This window comes from Bos mutus, chromosome 3, assembly GCF_027580195.1.
Source record: "Bos mutus isolate GX-2022 chromosome 3, NWIPB_WYAK_1.1, whole genome shotgun sequence".
NCBI classification, from domain to species: Eukaryota; Metazoa; Chordata; class Mammalia; order Artiodactyla; family Bovidae; genus Bos; species Bos mutus.
The window spans coordinates 30,048,852-30,063,317 of record NC_091619.1 but is presented as its reverse complement, the minus strand read 5'-3'; the positions used below and the strand labels follow the sequence as shown (position 1 = coordinate 30,063,317).

Here is a 14,466-nt window from a genome sequence, read left to right as displayed (position 1 = left end):
AGGAAGGCGTCTTGCCTCTAATTGCAGCTGTCACCCCCACCCCCATCAGGCAGAGGGGAGTTCAGCCAGGAGAAGGCAAAGGAGGAGGAAGGGAGTGCCCTCCTGGGCAGGCTCGGCCCAAACAGCGACCCACATTGTCTTTTCCCAGCCCGTGGGTGTTCCCCACCCAAGTGGGCGGGCCCTGGATCTGGCAGCAGGCTCTCCCGGCCACGTGCCCAGCGAGGCTTTAGGTGCAGCCTCGGTGCTAGAGCGGAGCCGCTGCCCCTCCACCGTGGATTGTTCTGGATGAGCGGAAGATGAAGCCCGAGTGTGCATTTCTTCTTGGCTCACCCTCACCTCGCCGGTGAATTTACAGTTTCCCGTGCCCTGGGTGAGGGTTGTGCCCCGGAACAGGGTGTTTCGGAAGGAGTATGTGGGGTTCTGGAGCCCAGCATCTGCTCTTTAGTCAGCCACTGCCTGCAGCCCATCCTTGGATGGGATAGCATATCCAGGCTTGCTTCCTCATCTGGAAATTGGGAATATTACCTGCCTTTCTTGCCCATTTACAAGGGAGATCATAGATATGAAAAGGATTCCAAACATTTAGCGTGCCATACAAATACTGGCTTTCTTTCCTGTGCTTGTGGAAAGGCGTGGGCTTCCCCATGCACTCCTTATACTCACACTCCTTATTCAGCTGTGGCCCAGGGTCTGGAGATGGGGTGAAATCTCAAAGGCAACAGAAGGCGGTGGGGTGGGAATTTGCCACTCTGCTCCCACTCCCAGCAGGGCTGGGCTTCAATACCTGTGCCTGGAGCAGTGCTTTGCCAAGGAAGCACACAAGCCTGGGGACACGAGAAACAAGGTCTTTATTGGCGGCATCTCTGGGGAACCTGAGGCCCCAGTGCCAGATCCATGCAGAATGTTCAAGTGAGGTCTTTGGGGGCAGTGAAGGAATGTCAGATGGATTTCCTGGTCTCCTCCCTCAGGCCCTCCCCTGCTGTTACCTCCAGCCCGGTTGCAACACACACACACACACACACACACTCTCTCTCTCTCTCTCTCTCTCTCTCTCTCTCTCTCTCCTCTCTCTCTGTCTAGGAGCTCTGCCCTCCCCTGCCAGCCAGCGCCTGCTATGGCCTCTCCCAACTACAGGCCTGTCAACCCAGCTCCAGACCCTTTTGCTTCTTCTTCGTCCTTTCTTGCGGGAAGGGACCCCGCCTGGCCTCTTTCCCAGGGGCCCAGCACTGGGACCTGGCCCTTTTGGGTTCAGTCATATTTCTGTCTCTAGGATTCAGACCCAAACAGCTGTGTTAATATCAAAGCCAGAGGGCGAGGATTCCAGGGCCTTGGGGCAGCCGGTGGAAGCATTCTCTCCTCTTCTGGGCTCCGAGGCACCTGGGAAGGGGCAATGTCCAGAGCCCTTGGAGTGGCTCCGCTTCTTGACCTTCTGGGAGCGTCCAGCTCGGGGCTCAGAGGCCGTGGGTGTCACCCAGCCTGGTTTCTCCTTCAGCAGCCGGTCGCGGTCCGGCCTCACGCTACGTAAGAACTTTCTGAAGATGTTTGCTGTCAGGGCGAACCTGCGGCCCAGCTCCCGAGGCTGGCCCCTCCCTCCTTTGGGCTCTCCCGCCTCCCCTGTCTCACCCTTCTCGCCACCCTTCTCCAGTTCTGGCAAGTCCAGCCAGTTGCCCACCAAGTCTGCAAAAACGTTGTCGCCTAACACCAGAGGCTGTCGATTCCGGCCCCGGGACATCAACGTGGAGGTCCAGTCATCAGGTTCTGCCAGCTCTGGCCCCTGCTGGGCAGAGGGCTGGGGCTCTGGCAGCGGTGTCCTGGGCGGGGTGGCCAGCTCCCTCCCACACACACTCCTATGCGATGGAAACTTGCCGCTGCCGGTGCTGCCAAGAGAAGCTTGGTTGGAGGGGGAGCAGGCCCCAGGTCTGACAGGACCTCTGCTGCCCTCCCACTGAGGGGGCTCGAGCTGTGTCCGGGGGCTTTCGGGAGAACCTGGGGCAGGACCCCCTCCAGAGATCTCCAGCTGCTCCAGGGCCGTCTGTACCTGCAGGAGCTTCAGTTCTTGCAGCGCCCCCATCATACAGTTCATCTGATCCTGCAAGCCATCACCCACTTCCTTCATGGACATCTGCAGGGGAGAGAGCACAGGGCCCATGAGCCAGGGCAAGGGTTGCTCCCCAAACATACACCTCCAGGGTCACTCCAGCCTGCCGCTGACCCCGCCTCTGTATGGCCTACATAGTGCAGATCAGGACTGGGAGAGGAGGAGTTTTAACACAGATAAGGCTGGATTAAGGAAATAATATTGATGGCAGCTGACTTGCTAAGACAGGCACTGTCCTAAGCTACATATAGGTATACACATATGCATATGTATAAATTAATCAAAATTTAATCTCTCCAACTACTCCATGAAAAGTCAAAGTATTCGTCGCTCAGTCATGTCTGATTCTTTGCGACCCCACGGACTGTAGTCTGCCAGGATCCTCTGTCCACGTGATTCTCCGGGCAAGAATACTGGAGTGGGTTGCCATTTCCTCCTCCGGGGAATCTTCCCAACCCAGGGATTGAATCCAGGTCTCCTGCACTGCAGGCAGATTCTTTATTGTCTGAGCCACCGGGAAGCCCACTCTATGTGAAAGTGAAATCGTTCAGTCGTGTCCGACTCTTTGCGACCCCATGGACTGTAGCCCACCAGGCTCCTCTGTCCATGGGATTTTTCCAAGCAAGAGTACTGGAGTGGGTTGTCATTTCCTTCTCCAGGGGATCTTCCCAACCCAGGGATCGAACTTGGGTCTCCCGTATTGCAGGCAGACGCTTTACTGTCTGAGCCAGTAGTGACTAATACTGTTCTATTTTACAGATGAGGAAACTGAGGCACATAAGTAACTTGCTCAAGATGACATAGATAGTAAGAGGTGGGGCCGAGATCAGTTTGAGGGTACAAAAACTTCTGTGTCCATCTGTGTCCTCTGTGTCTCTGCCTGCTTCTCTTTAGCCTCCACAAGATGAGGATGACGATGACAATAACAGTTTGTGAGCAGTTACTGTGAACAGGACTTGAGCTAAGTATTTTGTGCACACCATCTCGTTTCATCTTTATATAAGCCCTAGGAAGTTGGTATTATAATTCTCATGTTAACAGATCCATTAACCACAATGCAGTGTGAGGTAACTTGCCCAAGGTCACCCAGCTCATGTTGCTGGGATTCAAACCCAGGACATCTTACTCCCAATGCTAGAGTCCTAACCACCAAGCACCACCTCAGGAGGGCTAGGCAGTGGAAGAGGGTTGAGAGGAATGTTAGGGGAAGAGGATGAGCTCAGAGAGTAGGCCTGGGGTTTCATTTTACTGCTGTTCACATTTGGCTGGTCAGGAGAGAGATAAGGAGCCAGGAAGCTTCTGTTTGCTGAGACCCCTGCCCAGCTCTGGGGCTTCCCAAGGGGCACAGTGGTAAAGAAACTACCTGCTAATGCAGGAGACAAGGGTTCAATCCCTGGATCAGGAAGATCCCCTGGAGAAGGAATGGCAACCCACTCCAGAATTCTTGCCTGGAAGATTCCATGGACAGAGGAGCCTGGTGGGCTGCAGGACATGGAGTCACAAAGGGCTAGACACAACTGAGCAACTGAGCACGCACGCATGCTGCTCAGCTCTGCCCGGCCCTTCTCGCCCTTCCAAACACCTGTTCTCTCTCAGCTGCTCTGACTTAGCTCCAGCGCTCTTCCTGTCTTCTTGGCCCAACTGGCTACACTGCCCTCGCCAAGAGTGGGGACAGGGTCCCCAGCCCCGTTGTGGGTGTCTAAGGCCAGAGCCCCAGGTGCCAGCTGGAAGGGGCTGAGAGACTGACTTGGGTGAGGGCCCAGTTTGGAGGCTGGGCAGGGGATGTTGCGTCTGATAACATTCACAAGGTTCCCGTCCCCGGGGCCCAAGCTGCCTTGGTCCTGCCAGCTCCCTCTCCAGATCTGCTCAAGTTACAACAGCAAACCTCATGTGAGGGGACCATCTGTTTCTTAAGCCCCCTGGAGACCCACAGGGATCATTTTACCTCCTGGCCTTGTCCTAAGGCAAAAGGCCCAGCCCATGGGGTGCAGGGCTGGAGGGGCTCAGAGCGGGGGTGCAGAGGCTCTGCAGCACTGATCCTCTTGGGCTTTGGGGTCAGACCCGCTCCTGCCAACTTTGGCTTTGGTAGGGGTTTGGGGCCCTGGCCAGGCTTCCCTGGTGGCCAGGCTCTCCAGAGCCAGCAGTGCTAACGGACAGTGGAAGACTGACCGACCGTCCCTGAAGCCAAGGAGGCCTTGGCTGAGTAAAGAACTTCCCACACTCAGCACCTTGCCCAAGAAAGAGCAAGAAGTGGTGGTCAGGCCTGACAGCCTGGGGTCTGCCAGGCTGCTGGGCAAGCATGCTCCATCTGAGTGGTGGCAGCAGTAGCTAGAGACACAGCCTGTGGTGTGCCCGCATGTGCAGGCAGCCCCTTGCTCTGTCTCCTGCAGCTGCCACCTTCCTGACTCCTTCCTTTGGGGGCAGCTTGGCTACAACTGGAAGACCCAGAGCAGAGTCAGGAGACTCTAAGCCCTGAACCAAACTCCTCAGGGTCCCTTCCTGGCAAACTTCTGCTCTGACTCTTCTATTTTTGTCCCCTCCCTTGTACACTCACCCCAACCTGGAGCCTTGGGGTCAAGTTTGGCTTTTCCACCCCGGCTTCTGTCCCCGGATGCCGCACATCTGTCCTTCTACTCTCTGCAGTGCAGCAGGAGCCTCCTCGCCGGCCTTCTGGCCACCAAACCACAGACATCCAACCCTCAGAAGCATAATCTGCTCCCATATACACCCCAAGCTCTCGTCAGAACCTCTTCCATGATACTTAAAATGCTCACCCCTCTCAGAACTGCCCCAGCTCTTCTGTGCATGTAAGTGGTGTGTCGTTCATGAAACATTCATTGAGCATCTACTTCTTGGGGGCAGAGACTGAGGTCTGCACATCAGTGTGTTACCCCAGAACCCAGCCAGCACCGCTGCACTTGCTACATATCCATAAAATGGACACAGAGTACCCCGAAGTCACCCCTCCTGGACTGCTTGCTGTCCTCTGACGATCAGTCACTACCCAGGGAGAAAGAGTCAGGGACGCTTCTCAAGGTTTAATTTCACCAAGAGGCACGGAGTCGGAGCTCGCAGGTTTCCTTCCAGAAGGCTGAACACAATCCAGATCAGAGGCGGTGGGAGGAATGAAATGACCCCATTTAATTTCTTCCAGTATGGAAAAATCCTTAAGAAATAACTCTGACATTTTGTACCTTTTTTCCCAGTGACAATGAATGTGTGGGTAATGTATGAACTCAGGGCTGCCCATTAAAAAGAGGCCCCATTTAAGTAAATAAGTGCTGAAGTTACAGCCCTATGGAAAATGATAGTGTTCTGGTTAAGATCTTGGGTACTGGAGACAGACAGAACAGGGTTCAAATCCCAGCTCTGCCATGTAATCTGGGAAGGCTCTTTAAAGTCTGTCTTTTAATTTCTGAGCTCCTTCCTGGCCCAGCTTTGAACAGATGACATGATGTAATGTGTGTTTGTATGTGGCTGTTTTCTTAGTTTAAGACTTCCCAAGAACTTCCGCCCATTTCTTCCTCAGTGAACCTTAACACAGAGTAGGGACAAAATTCTGTCCATCTAACTGGCCCAATCAGGGAGAAACGTCTTGTCCGGTCCCTTCTCCCACCCTGGCCCCACACAGAGGAAGGAGAGGGGAAGGAAAAGGAAGCCTCAGCACCCCCCTGCCCACTGTCCAGCCGGATTCAGTCAGCTGGGCATGGAACGCTGACACTGGAGGGCAAGAGGCAGCTGTCAGGGGGCTGAGAATGGAAGAAAGAAGGCCGAGTCTGGGAAACAGGGAGGCCAGGGGGTGTTGGGGAGGTCAGAGCATCCGCTGGGGCCTGACTGGGAGGTGAGCTGCCGTTCCCTGCAGCCCCAGGGGAGTGATGTCACCCAAGCAGAAAGAGCCAGAGGGCAGGCTGCTGTCTTCCCCAGAGCGTGGGACATGATCAGATCCCAGGGTGTCTCTTGCCGAAGAGCGACAAGAGAGAGCGGTGCTGGGTGGCTGTAAAGGAAAGGGGCCGAGTCTGAGAGAATCCTGAGCTAGAAATGAACAGTCAGTCCCCATCTCCAGGCTGCAGGTGCTGAGCTCCTCTCTGGCCTTCCGTTGCCAAATCGCACCCGACTTCCCCAGGGCTCAGCCAAAGAAGTCACATGCATGTGTGGACCCAGTCGTGCCCAACTCTTTGTGACCCCTTGGACTGTAGCCCGCCAGGCTCCTCTGTCCATGGGATTCTCCAGGCAAGAGTACTGGAGTGAGGTGCCATTTCCTCCTCCAGGGGATCTTTCTGACCCAGGGATCAAACCTGGGTCTCTTGCATTTCCTGCATTGGCAGGCGGATTCTTTACCACTATGACACCCTGGGAACCCCTGGAAAAGTTGCAAGAGGGTCTAATTAGTTCTGATTGGTGGGAATGGCTTGAGTGGGAATGGCTCTAACAATCACTATTCTCTTTCTCCACCCCAGCTCACACACACTCGTACATGCCTATACACACATGTATGCACACGTGTACAGAGGTAGCCTGCTCCCCCACCCGGCACAATACCCATGACAAGTGTATCCTGTGTGAATCCTTTCTGAGAAAGGTCTCACCGCCTCCTCGCGTCCATACCACCCCACAGTCCATCTCCCGTCCCCAGCACTTCCTCTAAAAATTTCTTTCTTGTCAAACTTTAGTCTCTCCCGCTGCAGTCTAAACTGGCCCTGGCTTCCTCCCTGTGTCAGAGGTGGATGCCTGCAGGGAACCCCGGTGTGTGCAAGGAGCCCCATGCTGTCCTGTGGGGACCTGGGTGCTCCAGCTGACTGACTCGGCCACTCAACATGACGTGGACTCACCAACCTTCTGTGCTCTGGTCTGAGTGTAAAATGATAACCCCTCACGTGCGTGCAGCACTTGCTCTGTCTTCTACGTGACCGTGACCACAATTACTAGGAGGCTGTCGAGGCAGGTGGTGTTACCCCCACCTAACGGATTAGGAAACTTGGGATCTGGGAGGTTTGTTTTCTCCCTCAGTGTTTGCCCGAACACAATCCCCTAGACTTTACGTCATGATTTCATCATATCTATAAATGACCTAGGCTCCTATTTAATACTTTAATCTGTTCATGTGAATAAATGTTTTTATATGGAAATTTATATGAAACGTATATCACTTTCCATAAATAGATGGTAACACTTTCTCTATTTAAAACTAAGTTTTTCATCTGAGTATCTCCTGATTATCTTGACCACCTCCAGTGGAAACACTGATCCATAGATTGAGGTTCCGAGGTGGATTAGGGGGAGGACTGGGATGCCACGCCTGGCCTGAGCTTTCCATGTCATCATAATCCCTGAGTTTGCAGCCTCGTGGGATTGTTGTGAGAAGAAACCAGGACTGTCAGTGTGATATGTGAGGGCAATTTTATCATCATACAGGGAGGAAGAGCATGAAGTCTTGGAGGGACTCCAAGACCCAATTCAGTTCATTTTCACGGAAGGCATCTCTTTACTGACTCATCTGAAAGGGGAAAAGAGGAACTGCCTGCCTGGGGCTGAAGGGGAAGATGCTGCTGGGAGGCCAGACCCCACCATCCCGACCCTCCAGCCCCGAGCGCTTAATGCGGTAGTGTGGTGTCAGCTGTCCATGGACAGCTCCCCCCACTCCTTGGCACTTGCTGGGCCTTTTGTGGTGTGGGAGGAGTGAGGATGGGAAAATGTGACACCAGCATCCTCGGCAACCTTCCCAAGCCCTCTCCTAGGCCCCTGACTGATCCCACAGCTGTGCCCGGCATCTATCCATCTCACGCCCTCTCCCAGCTCAGCCAGAATCCTTTGACACAGGCTCCAGCTCTGCCCATAGACCTGGCAGTGTGCCCTGCTTCGCTCCCCCCACCCCCATTACTCACAAGATCCCCACACAGTTCCTTTCAACCCCTCTGGAAGCTAGAAGAGGGTTCAGGGCCGGAAACGGGAAAAGCCCCACTTTTGCCAAGTGGCCCATTCTGCAGCTCAGTGAATAGGGACCTTCACAACCCCCTGCTCTTGGCTGGAACTCTCAACAGGAAGGTAAAGCAGAAACTGTGCCAAGAGCTGGAGGAGGGACGGGTGTGAAATGCATGAGCCCACTTTCCAAATGAACAATCTACTGGGGGGCCATGTGCCTGGGCAAGAGGCAGACAGACTGAGAGACGAGCCAGTCTTGCCCCTGTAGGGAGCTCAGCTCCCAGCCTCACTTTTCCCCTGTCCAGCTTTAGCCCCTCTCCACTGCAGCCAATCAACCCAGTTCCTTGGGCATCCAAGGAAACCCAAAAAGCTATCTTCCTTTTCTCCTTTCTGGTTTGGGTCTTCATACTCTACTGCGTGGTCTTGTAGTAACCTTCTAACTTATCTTCCTGCCTCAATTTCCTCCCTCTCCTGCCATTTCCACCCCCTACCACCTCCTAGATCCCAAGGTACATCTCTAATTACTCTAATCATGCTGCTCTGTAACACATATGGAAAAGATCAGACCCTTTAGCACGGCATTCAACCCCCCGACCCCTACCACCACTACCACAGTCTGCTCTCAACAGCTCTTTCAGCCCTGTTGCCTTTATTTCTCTACATATACCCTATTTTCTAGCCAAACTCATGTGAGTCTTCAAACCTCCCCTTTAGACAGTCTTCAAACACCCCTATGCTTTCCATCTCTGCATCTTTTGGTCACATCACTTCCTCCTCTGCCTGAAATGCTGTTTTTTCTCCTGTTCCTGTCCCTATTTATCCCTCAAGGTCTGATTCAAATGTCACCTCTTCCATGAAACCTTCCCTGATCCACTAGCTGGAGGGACTCTCTCTCTCTCAGAGCACTGAATGCATGCCTCTCATCAAGCACGTATCCTCTATTTCTGTGCAAGAGATCTGCATGCATATGCTAGCTCTGAGTGTGAGATCTGCAGCCAGACTGGCTGGGTTTGAGTCCTAGCTCTGCCACCTATCAGCCCTATACTGTGGCCAAGTCACTTCACCTCTCCATGTCTCATTTATCGAATGGGAATAACAGAACTCCAACTTCTCAGGGTTGCTCTGGCAACTGACATAATACATGAGCTATCTGGCATATTATATCAAAAATTGTGAATCGATATTAACAGTTAATAATTATATTAACAGTAACCTCATATATGCAGATGACACCACCCTTATGGCAGAAAGTGAAAGTGGAGAGTGAAAAAGTTGGCTTAAAGCTCAACATTCAGAAAACGAAGATCATGGCATCTGGTCCCATCACTTCATGGGAAATAGATGGGGAAACCGTGGAAACAGTGTCAGACTTTATTTTTTGGGGCTCCAAAATCACTGCAGATGGTGACTGCAGCCATGAAATTAAAAGACGCTCACTCCTTGGAAGAAAAGTTATGACCAACCTAGATAGCATATTGAAAAGCAGAAACATTACTTTGCCAACAAAGGTCCGTCTAGTCAAGGCTATGGTTTTTCCAGTGGTCATGTATGGATATGAGAGTTGGACTGTGAAGAAAGCTGAGCGCTGAAGAATTGATGCTTTTGACCTGTGGTGTTGGAGAAGACTCTTGAGAGTCCCTTGGACTGCAAGGAGATCCAACCAGTCCATTCTGAAGGAGATCAGCCCTGGGATTTCTTTGGAAGGACTGATGCTAAAACTGAAACTCCAGTACTTTGGCCACCTCATGCGAAGATCTGACTCACTGGAAAAGACTCTGATGCTGGGAGGGATTGGGGGCAGGAGGAGAAGGGGACGACAGAGGATGAGATGGCTGGATGGCATCACTGACTCGATGGACATGAGTTTGAGTGAACTCCAGGAGTTGGTGATGGACAGAGAGGCCTGGCATGCTGGGATTCATGGGGTCACAAAGAGTTGGACACGACTGAGTGACTGAACTGAATATGTTATTATTATCACTCCTATTAAACTCTAAGTTCTCAGAAGGCAAGATCAGTGTCTGTTTATATTTGTAGCCACATTACTAGTGCCTGGCAAAGTACTTTAAACATAGTATGAACTCAGTAAGTGTGTTCTGAGAATGAAAGACACATGCACACCAGTCTGATTAGTTCATCACTGTGAGTTTACCAAGTGCCTACAACACATCAGGTACTGTGTTATATGCTAGGGACATACAGTTGGGGAGGCACTTGACATAATCTTCACAGTAGCTGTATGCAGTAGGTATACTGTTTTTATTTTTATCATTATTTTATCTTAATTCCTTGGGATCTTAATTCCTTGACCAGGGATTGAATGCATACCCACTGCAGTGGAAGCACAAAGTTTTAACCACCGGACCACAGAGAAGTCCCTAAAGTAGGTATTTTTTAAAATAAAAGAAATTTTACAGATGAGAAAGCCAAGGCACAGAGATGTCAAGTAATCTTCTAGGGTCACACAGAGCCAGGATTTGAGTTCAGTTGGACCTGGAGACCCCAAACCCTGTGCTCCACGCTCTTCCCACTGAGCACACCACCCCACATAATCTAGTCCAAAGTCGTCTCACCCTAGATCTAACCATCAAGGGTGATCACACTATGAGATCCTTTGCAGAAACTGTTTTCTGCCTCAGGAAGTTTGCTCTTTTGCCTCAAGGGCTGAAGGCTGTTCCTAAATGTATCTGCTCTATCACCTTCTTATCTCCTCCTTATTCTGCCTTTACGCTCTGGTCCTCCTCCATGTACCAGAACCTCCTAAACTTGTGGCCGCTAGTGGCCAAACAACTGTCTTCTAGGAACAGGTTTTCCTAGAAGGACTTTTCTGGCCCGAGAGTCGTCTCCCTGCTGCTTCGCCATGCTTTGGCTAGGACTGACATTCCAGAAGCTGACTTTATCAACTTCCTCCTCCTCTTCCAGGAAGTCTTCCCAGCCTGACTATACTTGACTCGCCCATTATGCACTCTATTTGCTCTTCTACACTGATCTGAACTCATGAGCGACACCCTGTGAGCATCTTTTATCTGCTTCCTCTGTGTGCCTGTGTCTACCCCATTTGTTGGATGCCCTCAAGGGAGCAGCGTATAAGGAACAGCTGGTTTCAAGGCCCATGTTCAGGCAGGGCCTCTCTTTGGCTGCTGGAGTGGGGAGAGATATATTCCCTACTGAATAGTTACAGCCTGACCCTCTCATCCTAATGAAGAAGTGTGTCAGCTGCTGCTACTCTCCTGCTACATTTCAGCCCTGAAACCAGATCCCCATCCTCTTCCGAACAGGGGGAAAGGGCTAGTCCTCTGGACATCAACCTAAGTAAGCCAGGATCCCCCAGTCCTCAGCCTCCCTCCAGTGCTCACTTGTTACAATGCAAATTTTCTGCCTCAGAAAATTTGGAAATTCTGCTACTTCAGTTTTGCAGAAACAGACTCTTCTTGTCTAGATCTTCTGGGCCAAGGGCAGGGCCAGGATGCAAGAGAGGAGCTCAGAACAGCCTCGACAAAGATAATTTCACAATTTATTCTTCATGTTTCCTTTTCCAGCAGCTTTAAGCCACAGCGTCTTCAGGACATATGTTTCTTAAAGGGGATTTAATGGCATAAATGAATGTAGAACTTGACTAGTATTACGTGAGTGCCATTCTTGGGCACACACTAAGTTAAGGCAAAGCTAAGCAACACACAGTCCCTCCTGGATGGGAGGGGAAGATTCTGTCTGAGATGAACACACACTTTAAGCTCATCACACATACTAACTATAAGCCTTTCCTGCGCCATCACAGACCTTCCTAACCCAGCCACGACCCAGCTGCATTGAATTCAAACCCCCAAATCCTTAGAGGAGCCAAAAGGCTGAGCCTGAGCTAACAGCTTCATTTTCTCCTTCACTCCCATTGGGAAAACAGAGGAACTGCAATTTGGCTTTGTTACCTAAGCCCTGGGCTGAGGCGTCAGGGAGTGAACAAGACTCTGATAGCTCTGCCTGTCACTCTACTTGGTCTCCTTTCTGGGCAAACTGGCACTGGGGAGGGGGCGGAACACCATGGGTGGAGGAGGGTGCAGAGCTCTCCCATCTGAGTGTCATTCTGGGCCCCAGGCCAGGCATTTGGCTTTCTCTCCAAGAGAGGCAAAGGCTGAAGCTGCTCAGACAAAGGGCCAAATGAAAGCTAATGGGGAGTTGGGTGACTTTAGCCTCTCCCCTTCCTCCTCCCGGAGACTGGGGCTCAAGTCCTTGGCAGGAGAGGGTGCAAATCAAGACCTGGAGCTCAGCTCTGTTCAGATTCCTGTTGCCTCTTTTATTCTCCTGGCATCCACAGGCTGTCTTCCTCCCCTCACCACCTCCCACCTAGGGTGCTGTAAAAAAATGCAAATCAGTGGGATTTTAAAATTCAAGCCCATGCCAGGAACACCCACAAACCCTCTATTAAGGCAGATCCTGAGGTGGGTGGTGTGGTCCCAGATTCCAAGCAAAAAAGAGAGGATTCTGCTAGATTCTTTTCTTGACTTGAGTCTTGGACTTCAGACATCCTCTTGGTGATCTTGACCTTTCTCTCTGGTACTGGACAAATGAATGGGAAAAGTCAGAACTGTGTATGTGTGGGCTGGGACCAGCCATTCCAAACTGACATGGAAAGCATGAGAAAATGAACATGAGAAGGGACATGATGGAGACTCTTCTGTCCCTCATCTAAGAAGCAATCCTCTGGGTAAAGTTCCCATCCGAGTGTCAGCACAAAAAGGGCTTCAGGAGGAAGTCCCAGAGAAATGGAGTGGGACAGACAGAGTGCCTGGGCCACCTGACCATGAAGAATCAAAAGGGACCCCTCCTACCCAAGCTGGCCCCTGATACAACTGCCAAGCTCCCTCCTCAGTGTGGAGAGTGGGAGAGGCTGTCCTGGACTCTGGAGAGTACGAGCTGACACTTTCTGGATCCAGGTCTGTTGTCGTGAGCCTGGATGACCCTGGCTCTGAAGAGTAAGAAGAAAAGGGACGGGAGAAAAGAGACCGAAAAAAGGTCGACTCCAAGAGAAACGGACTAAAAGGGACAAAAAGAGACGGAGGCAAAGCCCCCGGAGAGCCTGCTTGACAGGGAGAGCGTGGGGGCCCAGGTGCGGGGACGTCTGTAATATCTATCTGAATTCTGGTGGTGGAAAGAACAAGAGAGGTGGCAGGTGTGAGGGGGTGGGATAGAAAGTCGGTGAGAAGCAACGTGCCGCCCCACAACGGAGTTTCAGCGGGGCGCCCCTCTCCCCACTTGCGCGATTTCCATCCCCGCTCTCCACTCCCCCAGACGGTGCCACTTCTCCCAGCCCCCGCAGCCAGTCCTCTGCACGCTCGCTCCGCACTCCCCAGGCCCAGACCTGACATCTGGCTGGGCCTCCGCTCTCCCGCTCGCGAGCTGCCAGGCGGCGCCCCTCCTCCCGCGCCGGGCCCTCCCCCGCGGGTCCAGCTGCCAGCCCCCTCCCCGCTGGCAGGCAAGCCCAGGCAGACAGCCGGCCGGGCCTGCCCCCGCAGCCGCGCCAGCCCTGCCAAGCCCGGCCGCCAGGGCTGGGGGGCGGGGGTGGGGGCGGCGGAGCCAGCTCCCCTCGAGCAAGCAGTCCCCGGCCGACCTCCTGCCCCGGACAGGGTTGGGGCCGCGCACCCTCCTCCCTGCTCCCCGCGGCCCCGTGCGGCTCCCGCAGCCGGGCATCCGCGTCCCGGGTGCGCCCTCTTTGCTCCCTCGGGATCTCAGGACGCACTTCAGTCGGTCCCTCTCACTGGTTCCTGACTACCTCCCTCTCACACAAGTTTGCTCGCGGCCCTTTTCCCTCAGGACAGGTCCTGTCCTCCGCCTGCTAGCCGCGTCCCCTCCTCTCCTCTCAGGACCTCCTCCGCCCCAGCCAGGTAAGTAACAGTCGGGGCGGAGCAGCCTTCCCGCACCCCGGCGCCCGCTCCGCTCTTACCAGCTCCTGTTTGAGGCGGCGTAAATAGCAGTCCATTTCCCTGTTCTTCTACCTCATGCGCCCATTGGCCGGGCTAGGCTCCACGAGAGTGTCCGGGGTGGGATCACTGGTCCCACTGAACCCCCGCTCCGAACACCCTGAGCTCCGCGCCTCTCGCAGCGCTGAGCGGAGGCTCTGCTCCCAGGTCTGGACTTCGAGCCACTTCCCCTCCGCTAGCTGCGCGCGGTCCGTGCTGGGGGCGGAGGGAAAAGTGGGACAGCCTATGAGAACTTAGGGGGACGCCTTCAGCCAATGAGGAGAGCGCACAGGGGGCGCGGGCTGGGCGACCGTGGGTGGACCCTGGGGCGGGTGTGTGCACTAGGCGGAGACCTCCGCTCCTGGGGGCCTAAGCTAGCACAGGCGACGCCTACCTGGCCCTGGCCTGCGCAGCGGAGGGGGATATCGTCACGCCAGACTGTACCAACGTCCCCCAACAAATTACGTGACCCTCCCCCCAACAGAGAGCGCCCCG

General features: G+C 53.4%; 1 protein-coding gene across 1 annotated transcript; it reads right to left on the bottom strand.

Annotated features, from left to right (window-relative positions):
- Positions 1 to 829: 829 nt before the first annotated feature.
- Positions 830 to 14,182, bottom strand: INKA2 (inka box actin regulator 2). Its single transcript, XM_014481421.2, has 2 exons — positions 13,956 to 14,182; positions 830 to 2,122 (listed from the first exon to the last, which is right to left on the bottom strand). Exons 1-2 carry the CDS (start codon positions 13,989 to 13,991, stop codon positions 1,274 to 1,276), a joined length of 885 nt encoding a protein of 294 aa, XP_014336907.1. The 5' UTR covers positions 13,992 to 14,182; the 3' UTR covers positions 830 to 1,273.
- Between the last annotated feature and the right edge of the window lie 284 nt (positions 14,183 to 14,466).

What these genes read in the sequence shown, in the direction of transcription:
- INKA2 (XM_014481421.2), bottom strand. Translation starts at nt 13,991, where the DNA reads ATGGACTGCTATTTACGCCGCCTCAAACAGGAGCTG. An exon ending in GCCGCCTCAAACAGGAGCTG is followed by an intron (nt 2,123 to 13,955) that starts GTAAGAGCGGAG and finishes TCTCCCCTGCAG; the next exon opens with ATGTCCATGAAGGAAGTGGG.